We start from the raw sequence: 14,438 nt of genomic DNA on the forward strand, positions 1-14,438 counted from the left end.
CTTGTTAGTGGGTACCCATGAATGCCCTTTCTTCTTCAAATCCATGGCTAGTACCCAATCATGGTGGCAGTGTGGTGTTGATGTTGTTGCTAGCGGCGCTGGGGAAGGGTGGTGGTGATTGGTGGGAGATGTGTTGTGCTTGTTTTAAAAAAATGAATTAAATTATTTTTGGTAAGGGATGAGTGGGTGACTAGCCGATGGTGGCTGTTGGCCATTGATGACGTCAGTGATCTACTCCTGGTGGCGCCGACGAAAGTTAATGGTGGTGGTGGAGGACCGGTGGTGTGGCTGGTGGGATGGGTGGAAGATCAGTGAGATGGTTTGAGTTATTGGAAGTTTTATTTATTTTAGGAAGTTGAAGTAAAAAATGCTTAAAATTAGATATGAATTAAATATAGTATACATGTGACAAATTTTGATTAGTGGAATATAGAGTGGAGCATAAAGAATGAGACAGAAGATTTAGACTCGTTAATCTATGCTCTTAGGAAATATATCAATCATCCATTTTAAGAAACCTTTTGTAGGATATTGAAAAAACTGTTAAAAAGTAATTCACTTTTTTATTTTCTCATAAATTTTTTTCTAAAATGGTTATAAAATGTAGGTCATGAGGGCATATGTTAGTAAAACCCTTTGATTGTGGAAAAATTCAGTGACCCATTTACGAGTTCATCTAGTTATTGTGTGGAGATTTTTTCATGGCATTAAGCACTGATTTGTTAAACTTCTGGGATGGATTTGACCAAAACAGAGTTGCATATATTATTACCAAAGTATAACTGCATGTATGATTGTTGGGTTAATTATGATTTTATGTCAGTTTTACTTTGGATTTTTTATTTACTGGGTTATTTTCTATGTTTGCCTTTTAATCAGTTTGCTCATCTCTTCTGTCATCCCTATGCTCATCTATCTATTTGTTCGTGAGTTCCTCTTAATTTGTTTGTCCTTAGTAAGTTTGGGTGCTGTAACCTTAGATCTCTTTGTGGTGCCGTGGCTTGGTTTGTTGGTTTTGCTTTAGAGAGAAATCTCTTTTAAGGTGCTGTACAGAAATTTTAGTGTTTTCTTTGCATCTATGATTGAGAGATATTTGAGTGTCTTGGGGTTCTGGACTTAGGCCAAAGGCCTAACCGTGTAAATTCCTAGTGATGCTTGTTTATTTTTCTTTCAGCTTTCTTAGTTCCATTTGTTTGGAGATCTTTCTCAAGGGCATTATATTTTCACAATCAATCTTGATAGGTAAGGTTCCGTTTTAATAACATCAATCATGTGTCAAAACATACATCAATCCCAAAATGAGGCTTCCACTTTTTGGTGTGAGTGAGCTGCAAAAGGTTGGCTGTTTGGACAGATCACAGATGAGAAGAGATGCAACCAGCAAGACCAATAAATTTGGAGTTCTCACTTCTCTCATTAGACAACTCAGATCTGTTTCGGCCATGGTGTATAATCAACGCAAGACAAAGGGGGTCACCGATCTGCTCAGATCTGAACTTTTGGCTCCAGGAAACACATTACTTGTGGACAAGCTTGATTCTAAAGAAACAGTAGAATGACCCTTCGTTATGTCTAAAAGGCTGTTCTTCAGGTACAATAATGACAGGAAACTTCAGTGACCTTATCCAATAATAGTATTGAAAATGACGTCTAAACTTTCTCTTAATCTTGTCCAATAATTTTGAAAAGAATGGCTTAAAATGCAGAAAATGATATGAAATTTAGTAAGCTTAAGTGCACTGGTAATTAAATAGAAGGGTTAGTACATTTACTATGTTGAGTCAACAAAGGTTCTTTACAATAATCTGATTGTCCAGAATCTAAATTAAGTTGAAAATTTTTAATCAAAGTATATGAAATCAATGATATAAATGTGTTTAAGCATGCTGTTTATTAAATGAATGGCAGTGTCCTAGATGTTGCTTTTAAGCATGCTGTTTCTCTAGGTATTGGACTTGGTGAGTATTTGGATCCGCGTTTGCGTTTCCATGATCACAATTTCAGCTTTTTTTTTTTTAGCGTGTGAATAGTAACATCACATGAATTCATTGTGCAAGATCATTAATGGGTTCCACAACACTTTTCTCACATTTAAAAATTATTTAGTTACAGTTTTCCGTTTCAGTAGTAAAAATATGTTAATGGACGCCTAAGAGAGGGAGCTCTTGGTGGCCAAGTAAAATCGTGAAGAAGAAATAATGGAGTTGTCATTGTCATGGCGAACGACCTAACTGGGTGGACCTGGATCTTAAATTTTGGGGACGCCTAAGAGAGGGAGCTCTTGGTGGCCAAGTAAAATCGTGAAGAAGAAATAATGGAGTTGTCATTGTCTTGGCGGATGACCTAACTGGGTGGACCTGGATCTTAAATTTTGGGGCCGGGAAATTAAGAACTTGTTTTGGAACTTTGTGGACAAGCTTAGCTGGAAAGAAAAAGTTGAATGGCCATTCTTCAGATTTTGTCCTCTGAAACTTCAGACTTTAGTGTAGTCTTGACATGTGTCAATGTGTACAATGATGAACTCTACTTTGCAATTTAACTATTTATAATGCTGTTCTTTTTATTCAGTTTTCACTCAACTCTCATCTCTCTCTCTCACCGTCACCGGCCCACTCGAAGCTCAACGTCACCGGCCTACGCCCTTGATCCACTCCGTCGAACCAAGCCGTTGACCCACTCCGCCGACCCACGCCGCAGACCCATCTCGCTCACTCTCGAAGTCTCTGCTCTGACCTTGTCGTCACAGACCCACGACAAGAGCTCCTCCTCCTTGCAGTCGGTAAGTCTCTCAAACTCTCACTGTCTCTACCTCACCTCTCGCTTGCCTCGATTTTGAATCAGAATCATTGTGGGTATGTGATATATTGTTGTAGAACGTGATATATTGCTGAGAATGGGTCTGTGACTTCTTCTTTTTTGTTGGCTGGTTGGGTCTGAGGTATATTGTTGCAGTGTTATATAATTTATATATTTATAGTTCATGAAATTTGTTATTGAATGATATACAATAATATTTGTAGTGATCGTGGTTGTGATTTGTATTTTGTTGGCTGCTTGGCTACTGTTTTTTTTTTTTTTTTTTGATTGGTGGTGGTTGTGGTTGTGGTTGTGGTTGTGGTTGTGGCTGATGGTGGAGGTGGTTGTGGTTGGTTGATAAAGTTTGTGGTGGAAGATTTTATTATTATTCTAATAAGATATTTTTATTATTTTAATTAAATAGTTAAAAATATAGATTCATTGATGTTGGATGCAAAGAGGTAAAATAGATGAAGTGATTTTTGTAGATGTTAAATAACTAAAATTTAGCTCTATTATTGTGGATACTCTTAATATTGGTGGTGTTAAAAAGTTATATTGGTATTTTTAGCACCACTTTTAGTACCACTAATATTTGAAAAGCATGCTGCAATTTTTTTTTAGCTTCTTACTACAGTGCACATCTATCTATAGATGTGCGTTGTAGCAAAAAGCTAAAGCAAAAAATTTTATTTTATTATACTTCCATATATTTTCTCCCTTTTACACGTTCACCATTTTTTTTTTTTTTGCCTTTTTCTCTCTTTCACGCTATTTTAATGACTCTCAGCTCTCTTCAGTTTTAGATTTGTATGTTGTGTTGTTTTATGGGTTTTGCAAATTGGAATTTTGTCAATTTTTTGATTTTTTTGATTTTTTTTTTTTGCAAATTTGCATGTTAGTGTGTTCAAATCTGAAGAAAAATAGCAAGTCAAACCCACTGCAATAGTGGTTGTGATGGTTGTTTATTGTAGTTGATATATTATTTTATTGTGTTATTTACATTATTTTATTGTGTTAAAAACTAAAATTAAACTACTGATGCTGGGTGTTTTGTAAAGTGAAAAGGTAAAATAAATAACTTCAATAATGGTTGTGATGGTTGTTTATTGTAGTAGATATATTATTTTATTGTGTTGTTTATATTATTTTATTATGTTGAAAGCTAAAATAAAACTACTGATGCTAGGTGTTCTGTAAAGTGAGAAGGTAAAATCAATAAAGTAACTTTTTGTGATGCAAAATAGCTAAATTTATGACTCCACCAATGTGGATGCTCTTATAATGGTGTTTTTTTCATTCAGTTTTCACTTCAGGTATACATTTCCAATATATTTCGAGCTAGCTATATTTTCAACCAATGGAATCCTCCTCTTCCAAAATGAGCCATGCTCCAGAAAGTAATGAGAGACAAGAGTATCAGTTTGATTCAGAAATCGATAACAAACTCAAAGAGATCATGTCAAGCGTCCCAAGAAAAAAGGGTGCTGCCTTGACTGATCTTGACCAATATGAAGGTTTTTGGTACTCTTTAGCCTGGTTAGAAGGGATGTTACGGGCTGAAAAACATTTCAAGCCTCAACCCAACCAAGTGATCTTGAGCAGTTTTCCAAAATCTGGCACAACTTGGCTTAAGGCTTTGATCTTTGCCATTATGACACAATCCCAAGTTAGTGAGCCTACTAACCCTTTACTCACAAGATTATCACATGAGTGTGTACCCTTCATTGAGACTGATTTTCGCTCAAACTCACCAAAATTGAATCTAGATGTTCCACTTATGGCTACACATATGTCCTATACTTCCTTACCAAAATCTATTATAGATTCTGGTTGTAAAATTGTTTACATATGCAGGGATCCAAAGGATGTACTTGTGTCTACATGGCACTTTATTCACAAGGTACTAGTTAATGAGGAATTCCCAACCATGAGAGATATTCCTTTGGAGGATGCATTTGAGTTCTTTTGTCAAGGATTATCTTTTTGTGGACCATATTGGGATCATTTATTAGGGTACTGGAGAGCAAGCTCTGAATCACCAGAGATGATATTGTTTTTAAAGTATGAAGATTTGAAGAATGAAACTGGATATTGGATAAAGAAAATTGCCCAATTCATAGGTTACCCTTTCTCTTTAGAGGAAGAAGATAAAGGTGTGGTGCAAAAGATTATAGACCTATGCAGTTTTGAGAACATGTCTAGTTTGGAGGTAAGTAAAAATGGAATGATGTTGTTCGAGAATAATGGAGTCAATACGATAGAGATTAAAAACAATACATTTTTTAGGAAAGGTAAGGTTGGAGACTGGAAGAATCATCTCACACATGAAATGGCAATGCAACTCGATCAAATATTCGAGCAAAAGCTAACTGGTTCGGGTTTGACATTCAACGTCCCACCCCCATCTAGTAGATGAGCAATGCCACTTCCATCACAATCCGGCGACTAAATATATTCTAGCACTATGGCTGTTTCTATTTTGTTTTCATTATTTGAAGGATATGTATGGCACCATTTAAAAAAAAAAAAAAAATTATTTTTCATTTGTAGGTTGTATGGATAATTTAGTCACTTGCAGGTGACTACATTATTAATATATTTTCTAGTGTCTTGTAAGAGTTGAAACTTGATTTTATTTTATTTTATTTTAATTTAATAAATTGATAGTTACAACACGAAGGAAGGATTTGAACCTTAGATGTGATGACCACACTAAGAGATATCAACTAATTAAGCTACAAGCCAAAGGCCTTGTAACTGAATTGACATCTCCCTATGCACAAAGTGCTTGGGGGTCTACGGGGAAAAGGGTTCAAGTTGCAAGGTTAGCAACATGTTGTAATTATCTCTAAAAAAAAAAAAAAAAAAAAAACTAATTAAGCTACAAGGCTCTTATTCTCTTAACTTGACACTTAAAATAGTAATGTCAAAATTATTATGAAACACTGAAACCTCAATGTCTTTCGTTTGACAACTATACTATGTATAATAATTAAATGTTGCATTTAACTTTACAAAACTTCTATTGCACCACATCACTTATTTTTCCACAAATTCTCATCTTTTTTATAATATTAAATTTGTATAATATATAATAATAAAGATTGTAACTAATTTTGGTTTCTTGACCTTTCTTCTCTATTATTATTCAAAATTCCAATCCTTCTTGCTCATTACTTCTTCTTCCCATAATTTTTCGGGTGCAGCTCCTCTCCTATTTCAAAGTCTCCAGTTCTCTCCCTTTTCTTTTTTCCTTTTTTTTTCTTTTTTTTTTTTCATTTTAAAGACACGTGGAAACTAAATAATCTAAGGGTCATAACATAGACACATCAAATACAATTTTCATCTTTTTTTTTTCCTTTGTCTTCTTCGCCCCTCTCTCCTCTTTCTCTGTCTCTCTTACATGAGACACCAAACTATTGTACAAACGAAGGCACAAGAAGAAGACGAAGGAGAGGAAGAAGAACTGAGATCAATCTGGTGGCTTTTTGAGTGAAACGAATCAGCCAGGATTTAGGCAAATAAGAAGAAGAAGGCAGAGAAGGAGAGGATGAAGAACTGAGATCAATTGGCCTCTCTTCTGTGTGGTTTTGATCTTCTCCACCATGATTGGGACTCTTGCTACCTAGCTAAAGTTTTGATTTAAGCTTTTTTTTTTCCCCTTCTTTTTGAAGGAAAAACAAAATCTAATTCTAGGGTTAGTGGGGGAGTTAAAGCAAAATTTGCAAAAATTCCAATGTGCAGAAATTCCAAAGATTCTGTCCACACTTGCTAGAGCCAAGGAATTTACCTTGTAACCTCCTCCTTCTTCTTCTTCATTTGCATAATAACTTGGTGACCAATGAGAGAGACAGAGGAAGAGAGAGGGGCAAAAAAGAGAGAAAGAAAGAAAAATAATGCTATGAAATTGTTTAGACCCTTAGATTGTTTAGTTTCCACGTGTCTTTAATCTAAAAAAAAAAAAAAAAAGGAGAGAATTGGAGACTTTGAAACAGGAGAGGAGCGGCTCCCTAATTTTTCACCTTAGTGCTAATCTTCATCTAACTCATTATCTCCTCTTTTTTACCATTCTTCTCCTTGTCTTCTATTCTCTAAATTTCATATCACTTACTCTACCCTTATCTCCCATTCATTTCATATTCTTGCTACAACAAAAAAGTTGATTACTTTTTTTTCTCCCTTTCTTTATTCGATTTTCTTCTTTTTTATTACATATTTTAGTTATAATAAATCTTTTTATACATATTGCATTATAATTTCCAAAAAAAAGCTTGTTTCTTAATTTCTCATAGTACTTTTACTGTCACCATTTTCCTTTATATTGTTTTTTATCAAATTTGTATTACTTCTTAGATCATTTATCTCTTTTTGTATATATGAGAGAAAAAAAGTATTAAAAAATATATTTGCATGTAAATAATAAATATGTATATTTACATGGTCATAGTAATTCATATATCATTTTACACAAGTTTATATGGGTTGATGTTAGTGATTTTTGGAGTTGGATATACAAAATTTATCCATTATAATTTTTTCACTACACTATTATAATAAATTTTAAGTGTCATTGTTACTTATTATTATGGATGTGAAAAAATTAAGTGTCATATTTACTAGCTACAATGAATGAGAAAAAAATCATTCAAATTGCCAATTCCAGTTTAGAAAAAATATTGGGAAAATGATACGGATGCATCGCTCCCCTTTTCTATTCAAAACTGATTATTTTTACTTATTTTGGTGGTGTTCAAAATGCAAAATTGCAGCAAAACCAAACGTGGTATTTTTGCTCAATTTTCAATTTTGTGTGTTCCTTCGGTTCTCAAAAAGTGTGTTTTCTCACAGAGAAAAAATTCCCACTAAAAGCAAAAGTGCCTGCACTCCCCAAAACTTAAAAACAAAACAAACTCCTCAATTTGCACCTTCAAATTTCCACCATTAAAATCCAATCACTGAAAATCCAACGGCTATAAACCCCATACTTATAATTCACATGGATCGCTCCCTCATCGAACGGCCACACCACCACCTCCCTCCTATATATAAACCCACCAACCTTCTCTCCCATTTCCCCATCAAAAACAAAAACAACAAAACGGTCTTTCAAAAACAAAGAACCAGAGAGAGAAAGAAAATGTCAGGAAGAGGAAAAGGAGACAAGGGTTTGGGAAAGGGTGGTGCGAAATGGCACCGTAAGGTTCTGAGGGATAACATCCAGGGAATTACGAAGCCTGCCATACAGCATTTGGCCAGGCGTGGCGGAGTCAAGCGTATCAGCAGGCTCATCTAGGAGGAGACACGTGGCGTCTTCAAGATCTTCTTGGAGACACGTGGCGTCCTCAAGATCTTCTTGGAGAACGTGATTCGCAGTTTTGTGACCTACACTGAGCACGCCTGCCGTAAGACTGTTACTGCTATGGATGTTGTTTATGCTTTGAAGAGGCAGGGTAGGACTCTCTATGGTTTTGGGGGTTAGGGTTAGGGTTTGGTTTATTTGTTTCTTTTTAGTTTCAGATAGGTTTGTTTTTCGGTCTATCTCCTTAATTTCTGAGGGTTTATTAGAGATGTAATCATATTTCTGATATGAAAGATGATGGGATTGACAAACTCTCTTTCCTTGGACAACCTCATCAAATACATTCGTCCACCTCGACACGGCATAGACGAAGGCAGGCAAGTCATTAGTAAGAGGATTCAATACCTCGGACAGTTACCAACTAGCTATCAGAGCGTTGAAGACTCATCAAAACTCGCATTAATTAGCCCTAAGGCGTTACAGGAATAGCACTAAAACCACAATTAAGGCCCCAGCGGCTAGAAACTATGAAGCTATATATACACACTCATCAGAGACAAACAAGGTACATAGATTCACCCAAAAATACTCCTACACAGATACTCTGATATTCAAAACTTTTTTATTTCTCTCAAAAAGCTTCTATACACTAACTTTGGCATCGAAGGCGTTATGGCTGACACCACACCGATGACCACCTTAGGAGAGCTTTTGTCCTACGTTTTGCGGGAATAGTGACGAGGATTCAGCTTCATCTGGACGAACCAACTTGATTGACGATTTACGCATCATTAGTTTGGCGCCGACTATGGGAACGACATTTTCGCACTTAGGTTTGAAAGCGTAGTTCCAGTCTCTTCCCAAATTCAGATGGAGTCCAACCAAGATCCTACAGTATTAGCCCTGCAAATCTAGACACTTGCAGCTATCATGGAAGAACTTACCAAGCAGAACCAGGAGATGAGTTTGCAGGAGATGAGGTTGCGGCTTCAACAAGAGGAGAACCGGTCTAGGACCAATCAGGAAGACGAGGGAGATAGTCATAAAAGGAGCGATCGTCGAAGACCAACTACTCTAGATGAACCTAACTCAGATCTTCTCCGGGAAATGAGAAAGGAGATGGACAAGTTGAGGAACGCCATTAAAGGGAAGACAGATCGAAGCCTAGATAGAATGGTCAGGACGACGAATTCACCTTTTACGGCGACAATCTTGGAATGCCCAGTGCCGTCAAAATTTCGCCTGCCTCAGGTTGAACCATTTAACGGACTTAAGAACCCCCTAGACCACTTCAACACGTTCAAGACGACACTAGGCTCTTTCCCCACCACTCTCAAAGGAGCTACAAGGGAGTGGTTTACGAAGTTACCAACATCATCCATTGACAGCTTTGAGCAGTTGGGCAATTCCTTTCTACGCCACTTCATTGAAGGACAGCACCCGAGGAGGCCAGCAAACCACTTACTCACCATCAGACAAGGAGAGAAAGAGACCCTGAGGTCGTACATGAAGCACTTCACTCGAGAAACTTTAGAGGTAGATAAAGCTGATGACAAGGTGCAGATAACAACCTTTAAAGCTGGATTGAAATCCAAGGAGTTCATGGTCTTACTCGAGAAGAATCCTCCAAAGATGATGGCAGTAATACTCCTGAAGGCACAGAAGTACATGAACGTGGAGGACACCTTAGCCGCGATAAAGGACATAGAGAAGTCCATTGAAAAAGGAAGGAAGGAAGACGACCGAAGAGGGCGAAAAAGGGAGCGCTCAAATCGTCAGACTAACGACGGGGGTAAAAGGAAAGACGAAGAAGCCCCTCGAATGCTAAAATTCACCCCTTTAGTTTTGCCTGTTGACAAAATTTTGGCGCAGATTAAAGATGAGCACTCTCTCAAATGGCCAAGGCCATTACATTCATCACTCAATGTGCGTGACAAGAAGAAGTATTGTCGTTTCCACAAGGATCACGACCACTACACAGAGGACTGCAAGGACCTAAAGGAGCAGATAGAGGAACTCATACGAAAAGGAAAACTACTGAGGTTTGTGAAGAAGGGGGAACCTAGTAGGTCTAGAGATGATAACAAGGACAAATTTGAAGCCTCACCAAGAGATGAGGACTACACGTCCCAACGTCCACCAAATGTGAATGAGGAGATAAAGACGATCACAGGCGAGCCATCTACAAGAGGGTCGTTCAGATCCCTCAAGAAAGCATATCAGAGGCAGGTGAACAGCGTCTACAGAATACCCCTTTGAAGCAAAGACAAACGGACAGGGACATGTTTTTCTCGGAAGAAGATACCAGGGGAGTGAAGCAGCCTCATGACAACCACTTGGTCATAATGCTCATGATAGAAGGGCTCAATACCGAGAGAATTCTTGTGGATAATGGTAGTTCCGCGGACATCATCTACCTCTCCACTTTTCAACAGTTAAAGCTAGATCCAGGAAGGCTGCGTCCTTTTGAGCCCCCCCTTGTCAGCTTCAGTGGAGACAGGGTGTACCCCACAGGCATAGTGACATTAACGGTCACAGTAGGATCTTATCCGCGATAGCTGACTCATCAGTTGGATTTCTTGGTGGTAGATTGTTCCTCTTCATACAATGTGATCATTGGGAGGCTCATACTCAACCGCTGGAAGGCAGCCACGTCCACCTATTGCTTGAAGGTGAAATTTCCAACGAAAAATGGTGTAGATAAAGTAAAAGGAGACCAAGTACTAACTAAGGAGTGCTACCAAGCAGTGTTGGCAGCCAAGGAAAACCATACGTGGATGATCGAGGAAAAAGAAGAGAAGGTGGAAGCTTTAAAAACTGTGCAGCTGGTAGACGGGGAGCCAATGAAGGCTACCAGAGTAGGGACAACCATGAGTGCAAACCCGAAGAAGAAGCTAGTCCAATTCCTTAAGGAGAACTTGGATATTTTCGTCTGGAGCCACGAGGACATGCCAGGCATATCCACAGAGGTTATCCAACACAAGTTAGATGTGGACTCTAAGAAGAAGCCCGTCCAGCAAAGGCGACGAGTGTATGCTTCAGAACGAAACCAGGCGATCATGGATGAAGTAAACAAATTACTAGCAACAGGCTTCATCCGTGAGGTCTACTACTTGGACTAGCTAGCCAGCATCGTCCTTGTAAAGAAGATGAACGGGAAATGGAGGATGTGCGTGGACTTCACAGACTTGAACAAGGCCTGCCCAAAGGACAGCTTCTCCTTGCCGAGGATAGATCAGATGGTGGATTCCATAGCAGGGCATAAGCTCTTGACCTTTATGGACGCATTCTCGGGGTACAACCAGATAAAAATAGCAAAGAAAGACTAGGAGAAAACCGCATTCATCACAAGTCAAGGGCTCTACTACTACAAAGTGATGCCCTTTGGGCTAAAAAATGCAAGAGCAACCTACCAAAGGTTGGTAAACAAGATATTCAGTAAACAGATCGAAAGAAACATAGAGGTGTACGTGGTCGACATGCTCGTCAAAAGTAAAGAAGAGTCTGCTCTCCTGGACGACCTCTAAGAGATGTTTATAACTCTTAGATGATATCAAATGAAGTTAAACCCTAACAAATGCGTCTTTGGTGTAGCGTCAGGGAAGTTCTTAGGGTTCATGGTGTCCCAAAGAGGAATAGAAGCAAACCCAAAGAAGTACGGGTTATACTAGAGATGGTGTCACCCAAAAACGTGAAAGAAGTTCAAAAGCTTACAGGAAGAATAGTAGCGCTCAACAGGTTCGTCTAAAAAACAACAGACAAATGCTTGCCCTTTTTCAAGACACTAAAGCAGGCCTTCGTCTGGATGGACGAGTGTGAGAATACTTTCTAGGAACTTAAGCAATACCTGAGCCGTCCACCCCTCTTGAATCCATCCAAGGAAGGAGAAAACCTATATTTATACTTGGCAATATCAGTTACATCCGTGAGCGCTGCCTTGATTCGAGAAGAAGACAAGAGACAACACCCAGTCTACTATGTCAGCCAGGCCTTCCAAGGGGCAAAAGCCAAATACCCACTCATAGAAAAGCATTCACTTTGATTGTAGCTTCATGCAAGCTACGCCCCTACTTCCAAGCGAACCCTATCCTCGTGATGATGGACCAACCTATAAAGAAGTCAATGAACAAGCCTGAGGCTGCAGGAAGGATGATTCAGTGGGTTATTGAGCTTAGTCAATTCGACATTGATTACCACCCTAGGACAGCTATCAAGGAGCAGGCACTGGTAGATTTCATCGTCGAATTTACAATTCCCAACGAGGAAGGGGCCACAAATGAGGTGGAAAGATGGACGATTCAGACTGACGGTTCGTCAGTCCGAAAGAAAGGAGCAGTAGGAGTTATAATCATCACCCTTGAAGGAAAGACATTCAAGTATGGAGTTCAGTTAGCATTCCCGGCCATCAACAACGAAACTGAATACGAAGGAATACTGACAGGACTAGGGGTCGGGAAGGCACTAAGGGTCAAGAAGTTGCTTCTCCAAAGCGATTCAAAGCTCGTCATAGGCCAGATGAAGGAAGAATTCGAAGCAAAGGAGGAAAGGATGCAAAAATACCTGAGGTTGAGGAAGCTATTGACACAAGAGTTTTATCAGGTGGAGTTCATATAAATCCCCAGAAGCCAGAATATGGGGGCAGACGAGCTAGCGAAACAGTCATCGTCAGAAGCAGGACCAATAAGTAAAGATCTTAAGATTGAAGTCCAGAGATGCCCCAGCATCGAAGAAGTCCACACCTTCATAATCCAGAGAGAAAGGAACTGGATGACCCCGATCTTATCATTCCTTCAAGAAGGATTGCTCCTGCAAGACGTCGAAGAGGCAAGGAAGGTCAGGAAAAGGGCAGCAAGGTTCACGATTTTGAACGATACCTCGTACAAAAAAGGCTTCTCCATGCCCTACCTGAGGTGTGTCAACAAGAAGGAAGCCAAATATATTCTAATGGAGATCCACGAAGGAATTTGCAGAGATCATACAGGCCCGAGATCCCTGATTGGCAAAGTTATTCGAACAGGTTACTTCTGGCCTACTCTGTAGAAGGATGCAAAAGAGTTGGTCAAGAAGTGTGATAAATGCCAGAGGTTTGGAAATGTCTAGCGTATCCCATTTGAGAAACTGACAACAATATCCTCCCCGTGGTTGTTTGCTCAGTGGGGACTTGACATCATTGGCCCATTACCCTAAGGTAAAAGATAGGTAAAATTTTTACTAATTGCCATTGATTATTTCACAAAATTTGTTGCAACAGTAGCACTATCAACCATAACAGAGGCGAAGATCCGGAACTTTGTGTGGAAGAACATAGTTTGCCAATTCGGGATACCACAGATGATCATATCAGATAACGGGCGGTAGTTTGACAGTCAAGGTTTCAAGGAATTATGCTCGGGGCTAGGAATCAAGAATCAATTCTCATCCCCTGGTCACCCCCAAGCTAACGACCAAACGAAAGTGATGAATTGGACCCTACTCAAGATCATCAAGGCTTCGCTGGACGAGGCAAAAGGCACATGGCCAGAAGAGTTGCCCAATGTTTTGTGGGCATACAGGACTACAGCAAGAACATCAATAGAAGGGACCCCCTTCAGTTTCACCTATGGCACTGAAGGAGTAATTCCAGTCGAAGTAGGAATCACTAGCTTGAGACGAGAAGCTTTCCACGAAGACAACAATAACGATCAACTAAGAATCAACTTGGATTGCTTGGACAAATCTAGAGATGGAGCATCCCACAAGATGGTGGAGTACCAAGAAAAGATGTCTGAATACAACAACAAGAGGGTGAAGCTCAGACGACTCAACATTAGAGACTTTGTCCTACGCAGAGTCACACTTGCCACCAATGACCCAACTCAGGGGAAGCTCAACCCAACCTGGGAAAGACCTTACAAAGTCACCCATTATTCCAAGCAAGGTAGCTATCACCTGGAGACGTTGGATGGAAGGAAGTAGCTGCAACTAGGGCTGTCCACGAGTCGGTTCGGGTCGGGTTTGTGCCCAACCCGCAATCGACCCGATCTAAACGAGTGGAGAAGTTCTAGACCCGCCGCTGACCACCAAAAGCCACCGGTCGAGTCGAATCGGGCTCGGGTGGGCGGCGGTCGGCTTTGATTTCGACCGAAATACAAAGATCAAACACTGAACTTTGATTCTTGAAGAACAAAATCAACAGATCTACAAACCCAAAGAGAAGATCTACAAACCCAAAGAATAGATCCACAAATCCAAAGAACAAAAACAACAATAGACAGCAATTTCATAGATAACCGAACCTAAGAGATGAAAATTTCAAAGAGGCGAAGACGAATCTGAGAGATGGAGGCGAAGGCGAGCTACG

General features: G+C 39.4%; 2 protein-coding genes and 1 pseudogene across 2 annotated transcripts; all 3 read left to right on the top strand.

Annotated features, from left to right (window-relative positions):
- Nucleotides 1–2,158: 2,158 nt before the first annotated feature.
- On the top strand, nt 2,159–5,419 carry LOC115977421 (flavonol sulfotransferase-like). Its single transcript, XM_031099256.1, has 2 exons — nt 2,159–2,779; nt 4,101–5,419. The coding sequence occupies exon 2, from the start codon at nt 4,157–4,159 to the stop codon at nt 5,213–5,215; it is 1,059 nt and encodes a 352-aa protein (XP_030955116.1). The 5' UTR covers nt 2,159–2,779; nt 4,101–4,156; the 3' UTR covers nt 5,216–5,419.
- A 2,517-nt stretch (nt 5,420–7,936) lies between these two features.
- LOC115975146 lies at nt 7,937–8,278 on the top strand (annotated as a pseudogene).
- Nucleotides 8,279–9,028: 750 nt separating this feature from the next.
- On the top strand, nt 9,029–10,357 carry LOC115973990. Its single transcript, XM_031094224.1, has one exon. It carries the CDS (start codon nt 9,029–9,031, stop codon nt 10,355–10,357), a length of 1,329 nt encoding a protein of 442 aa, XP_030950084.1.
- The last annotated feature ends 4,081 nt before the right edge of the window (nt 10,358–14,438 follow it).

Source organism: Quercus lobata, chromosome 2 (genome assembly GCF_001633185.2).
Source record: "Quercus lobata isolate SW786 chromosome 2, ValleyOak3.0 Primary Assembly, whole genome shotgun sequence".
Classification (NCBI taxonomy): domain Eukaryota; kingdom Viridiplantae; phylum Streptophyta; class Magnoliopsida; order Fagales; family Fagaceae; genus Quercus; species Quercus lobata.